General features: G+C 47.0%; 2 protein-coding genes across 2 annotated transcripts; both read right to left on the bottom strand.

Annotated features, from left to right (window-relative positions):
* LOC308327375 (large ribosomal subunit protein eL43) lies at positions 1-319 on the bottom strand. Its single transcript, XM_080780761.1, has one exon. It carries the CDS (start codon positions 301-303, stop codon positions 25-27), a length of 279 nt encoding a protein of 92 aa, XP_080636887.1. The 5' UTR covers positions 304-319; the 3' UTR covers positions 1-24.
* A 790-nt stretch (positions 320-1,109) lies between these two features.
* On the bottom strand, positions 1,110-2,242 carry LOC308327629 (beta-1,3-galactosyltransferase 4-like; the record flags this gene model as incomplete). The annotated part of the gene is given in 2 exon segments (XM_080781151.1): positions 1,110-1,157; positions 1,160-2,242. Coding segments are annotated over 2 exon segments (1,131 nt in total).
* Positions 2,243-6,179: the final 3,937 nt, after the last annotated feature.

Here is a 6,179-nt window from a genome sequence, read left to right as displayed (position 1 = left end):
ATAAAACTCAATAAAAGTCCCCATTTACTGGTCCTTCAACTCCCTCAGTCTCCTGATGGCCGACTTGACTGTGACAGCAGAAGTTGTGTTGTATGTCCAAGCACCTCCAGCCACTGTCTTCATGCAGGATCCGCAGTGCCAGATGCCCACAGCACGCCTCTTCATCTTTGTCTTGCCACAGAAGGAGCAGGTATATTTTGCGTGCTGGCTGATCTCAATCTTCTTCACCATCTTCCTCAGCGACGCGCCATAACGCGTGCCGTATTTGCCAACGATCCCCACCTTCTTGGTACGTTTGGCCATCTTAACAGCGTAGACGTAGGTCCAAAGAGCGAGTGGTGCCTTTTATCATGATGATGATGTCAACAACATGACGTCACGGGTCAGTCATAATAACCCAGTTTGTCTGTGTCCCTTTTATGCCCATATATAGAGTTCTTTGTCAGGCATGCCCAAATATGTTGTCTACTCTATGCAGATGTCAGCAAGTCAGAACAGGCCAGCTTCATATGGAGATATAGGGGTGATGCACACAGAGCCTTTATAGTTAGCTCCACTGCTTTTCTTCTGGCAGCCATTCATCACCACTGGCCACTAGCATCATCCTCACTTTAGTCATATTATAGTTGCCTCACTATCCATTAGGCCTTTCTATATCTGCTGCACTACAGCTCTACAAAATATAAATACAATCACTTGCATAATGTAAATATTAAATAATGATGCATAAAACATTGTTTTTGATACAAACAATGCAGGTTGCAGTCTAATAACACGAATACATTGGTTTTCTTCCCCAAAAAGGTTACTGTAGAATGATGTGGCAGCAATAGTATGAATTGTAGTCAAAATAGAGCCAGTGATGCATGTAGTCCAATATAGTGGACAGATGATCAATCGTCATTTCCCCCCACTTAAGTGGCTTATATGCAACTCTGCCATTAAAACCTAGTCTTACCATAGAATAGATTTTAATAACTGTTCACTGTAGTGACTGTCATGTGTGAAAGGGTTAAAAAAGAACAGACACGTTTCAAGTATATCTAAAAACTAAGGAAACATACTATTTTCTCAGTGCACCGTGTGCCCCTAACAAGTGTACGTATAAGTCAGGCAGCACATATTTTCAAACCCTGCTCCATGCCCTGCTCGCTTCCCTGAGCATGGCCCTGACTTTGCAAAGGGCCAGAGACGCACGCATTCCCAACGATGAGCAAGGGGGTGAAGAGTGGCTATCCGCCCAGTACCGTAGCATGTCCCCGGGTGCGGTGTGGTGCACGGACACCATGGCCTGGTAACAGCAACGCCCGTAGGGCACGGCGGGTCCTCCCGAGAACAGAGGGCAGTGTGTGGGCAGCACTCCAGCCGCGCGGGCACACAGCCCGACAAACACATCCTCGGGGGGCAGAGGGGCAGACAGGGGCGCGGCAGCGGCCACCGGGTACATTTTGAGCAAGGCCGAGCGGGAGAGGACATAGGTCGTGCCGCTGCAGTAATCCGGGTAGACGTCGGGAGGGTCTGGCCCGGAAGGGTGGTAGTGTTTGCTGCCCGGGTCACGGTCCGGAGCCACGCCAAAGTGCACCCGGCCGAGGTACAGGTCTACGTGTTCGCCGGGCTCGCCGCCCCTGTTCAGGAAGCGCAGCAGAGCGCCGGGGTTAAAAAACACATCGTCGTCCACTTTAGCCATGAAGTGGGCCTGGGGGCAGAACCGACCAACCCAGCCCAGCATGCTCAGAGTCTTCAGGGTGAGGTTGGAATAGCTGTCCAGGAAACGCCCCTGGACCAGGTCCCCGTGCTCCCGTGCCTCCTCGGTCAACAGCTCGGCCAGGCCAGGGTCGGACACCTCGCCGACCATGAACAGAGTCCTGACCCGGAGACCCTTCTCCGGCTCCACCTCCCCGCCCCAGCTCTCCCGGATAGCCTGGCGGGCTGTCTGATGGGCAGGTGCTGACGTGACCATAACGATGAGATAGTCGGCACGCTGACAAACCAGGGGACTGGGCATGAGCGAGAACTCCTCCGGCCTGGCCGGAGAGACACCCCGGGGAGGAATGCTACCCGCATGTGGCTCCACTGCCGTGTTCATGCTCATAGCCGTGACCCATAATTCAATCCAGTCCACAAAGAGCAGCGCTAGCAAGGCGGCAGCCGCTATCCCGGCAATGACAGGCAGAAACCCAAACCTGCTCCCTCTCTGTCCAAATCGGGGCTTACGCACACAAAGCAGAACCCATCCCAACATGACCTGAATCTTTAATTTATTTCTCCTCAGCTATCAAGTGTGCTTCCCCGATAAACGGTTGCCTCCGTGGGAGTTTCGCCACGCTCGATATCCACTGATCGTGGGTTCGGCAGAGCTGAAGGGGGTGGATGTGGTGGTTTCCTCGACTCCAGCTTCAGCCTACAGAATCACTCGCCTTCATCACACGTATGCAGTTGATGGACGAAATGGTCGATCTTGAGGTTGCTATAGAAAAGGCCTGATATATACTCAGTAGATGCTATTCTTCTGACTACAATGACGTCACATGCTGTAGGGTCAACGCATATTAGATGATGCCACATGATGATGGGACAGAAAACAGAAAAAGTCCATAGACTTGGGCTGCCACATGACGTCACGGGGGCATGAATGAAGTTAACATATAAAGTCCAAAGTCTTGGCTGCCACATGACGTCACGGGAGGCACACACAAAGCCATGTGTTGAAAGGAAACATGCTTAAAAGTAGCTAAAGTTAACATACTCAAGCAGAATGAATCATTTTGAAAATAGCTCATGTACAAGCTCAGAACATATGAGCCTATACGGTGGTGTTTTCAGCTATTTAGTTTAGTTAGTTATATCAAAGTGGTTGAAAAGTAAAACAATAAACAACAATAAGATCAATAAAATACAGTACAACAGTATGCTGACACACCCAATAAAGATATAGACACACATAAACCTTGCAACACCGAACATCCTTTAAGCGTCTACCGACGGATATTTTTTAATAAAGTTATTTTATTTTTCTGCCGTGTGTTGTAAAGGCCACATAAGTCTCTGGGTTGCACTTTGGTCTGCGCGTCTGTTTCCTAATTGGCCTTTAGTTGTGAGTCGCTGTCCGCCTGTCACAGCTCTCATCCCTCCAAAGCCGAGCGGCTTTGAGTGTGTTTTCAAATAAAATGCCCATCTGCCCGCCGCCCCCCAATTTCACCAGACAAAGTAAGTGCCCCTCCATTTCAGGTTGGAGGACATGCTCCCTCCATCCGGTGACTAATCCTGTAACCGCACAAAGCACTGTGGAGCCACAGTGAGATTAGCATGGATTGTCTTGTTTTGTTGACAGGCCTATAGTGTACAGTAGAAGAGGAGAAAAACGAGCACTCTCAGTCTTTATGCAGTTTATCGGGTGCACGGCTCACGGCTCACGAAGATTCACAGTACGAAAGAGATAGCCAACGCTCTGAAGTCCTCCTGGTACTGTAAATGCAGGCAGCCAGCTGTTTGTCCGTCAAAAATTTTTGCCATGGGGATATGGCAGTGGACAATAATATTACCAGAAACACATGAAAAGCACCTAGGTCTGTAACTCTGAGAATGCACATCTGGATGTTCTGGCCCGACACTTCCACCGATACCCTAAGGTATCAGACTTAGGTTGTGACCAGATCAGTAAGGCTGGGACAGAGGCTAAGGCAGGATAGGCATAGCGCAGTCTGAGCCAAAATGACACACACACACACACACACACACACACACACACACACACACACACACACACACACACACACACACACACACACACACACACACACACACACACACACACACACACACACACACACACACACACACACACACACACACACACACACACACACACACACACTACATTGCTGGCTGCAATGCTATGATTGCTATCCCATTGGCTGAGAGGTCGGCTAGAGGAATAAAGTGTCTGGTTGCCGATCAGGACGATAGGTAGTCAATACAGCAGCCAATGAGAAAGATAGGTCGAGTGGGTGTGAAAGCCAAGCAGAGAGAGCATATAGGCCAGCTGTGCTTATTCACAGCAGTTGGTACAACATAAATACAAAGTCTAGGTTAATTGGCATCAATGAACTCATGAGTTACACACACAATTAGGCCTACAATGTTTTCAAACCATTTCAAATTCAGGCGCCAATTCCTTCACACGATGTAGGCCTATCATCAATATGTAACAAAACATGATTGATAACTCAAAACATGATTGATAACAAGAACAAACACCCCTCCCAACTCGCTCCTCTAGAGTGTAGACAAACGCACTGTAGGCCTACTTGGTGTGTTCATTTTCGATCCACACTGTCTTCGTCCCAAGTCGTAAATCGATCGGCTATTTTTGGGCAAATGTCCCCCACACAGGATAGGGATATGCTGGAGTTTCCAGTGGTTTTAATCAGAGTAGAGTGGGGATTCACTGTGGTGTCCTGTACTTTATCTCACTGAACGGGGACAGAACACCCAGATTGAAAAGTCACAGCAGCACATTGGCTTGTTAACTGGTACAAAATAAAAGTTATCTGTCTGTCTGTCTGTCTGTCTGTCTGTCTGTCTGTACTACAGTATGTGGAACAGTGATTCATGTAGTGCTTTCGTCACTGGGTGTCACTGTTGTGCCACGGTGACGTTCCCACCATCATAAGAAGCCCCCCCCCTGAGCCCCCTCCGTGGTGGGATAGATAGATCACCCACCTCCCTGCATATGTCTATAGACTGGCCCTCCAGCAGCACATAATACAGAGACCAGCCTGACACCAAGCCGCAAAAGCAACGTCCCTGCTTCTTCTCTGAAAGACACACGGAAATACAATCCGCAGCAGCCTCGGATTCCTATTGGGTATGCATGCCCGCACGCTCCCAGCTCTAATTCACACACATGATTTTTTTCAATATTTCAATTTGCCATGCACGCGTGACGCATCGCCTCATGAGCATAGAATGAAGTGGGTGTGCGTGTGTATTTGTGTGTGTGTGTCTTGTGTGTGTGTGTGTGTGTGTGTGTGTGTGTGTGTGTGTGTGTGCGTGCGCGCGCTCGCGCGTGTACATGTTTGTGCTTGTGCGCGCGTTGTGTGGGCCTACAGGGATGTAGGCCTATAGCCCTATATTGTTAGTGAAGATTTTCGATTTGGGACATAATGTAATTGGATAGCCTATTATCAATTAGAAGCCATGATTTTTTTGTTTTTTTGTTTGTTTTTTTGTAGCATTGCTGAGGCAATAATGCAAATGTTTGACTAATTGGAGTTAATGGAATACATTAAACATCACACTCGTGGCGCTCTTATCATCAATCATACATCATCACATTCCGTGCTCATCCAATCAAATCATCACATTCCATGGGAAAAAAACATACAAAGCTGTGCATACGTAGGATGGCAAAAATCTAAATCACGGCCCCATCACGTACGCATCAGAATGTTCTTCGTAATCCTAAAGGATGAGCGGGCTAATAGTTTTTCCATACCTTTTAATTAAAAAGAATCACTGCTGAACAAGAACTATAGGTCTGCAGGTGACACTGCACAGACTGAACTGAACTGGTCTCCTTTTAGTAGAGACTATACCTATACACGTAGGCCTAGGCTACATCACTATTATTTATTTTATATGCATAACATAATGTAGATTAGTCATGTAGGCCTACTATGCACTTTATGTTTTCTTGTAACTGCATTGATGAGCCTGCACAAACGAGAATTGCACCCATGTTACTTGTAATGTGATGTGACAATGAAGTTTGATTCTTTGATTCTGATTCTGATTTTTCATTCATTTATATACTTTTTTAAATTTAAGTTTATTATATCTGAAAGTGAAATACATGTATCCTCCCTTTGATATTTAAAACATTGTTTTTTAACCTGCATGGATCATCAATGAGAGTTGTTATTCTCGTATGTAGTTTAATTTTGGTCTCCTACTGTCACGGTTCAGGACAGGCATGCATTGGACCCAAGCGCAGACAAAGGCAGAGGACAGGCAGGTCGAATACAAGGGGGTTTATTAACCAAAAAACAGGAGATCAGGAACAAACACTGGAACACGAGGAAAAACTAGGAGCAAGGCAAAATACTATAGGAACATGGAAAATCACGAGGAACAAAAAACCACTGACAACATTTTACGAACGAACAAGGAACTGAACA

Source organism: Protomyctophum bolini, assembly GCF_963924005.1.
Source record: "Protomyctophum bolini genome assembly, chromosome: 13".
NCBI classification, from domain to species: Eukaryota; Metazoa; Chordata; class Actinopteri; order Myctophiformes; family Myctophidae; genus Protomyctophum; species Protomyctophum bolini.
This window is presented reverse-complemented; position numbering and strand designations above follow the sequence as displayed.

Bases quoted from the DNA above. Each gene is read 5' to 3' on its own strand.
- LOC308327375 (XM_080780761.1), bottom strand. From the start codon at position 303: ATGGCCAAACGTACCAAGAAGGTGGGGATCGTTGGCAAATACGGCACG.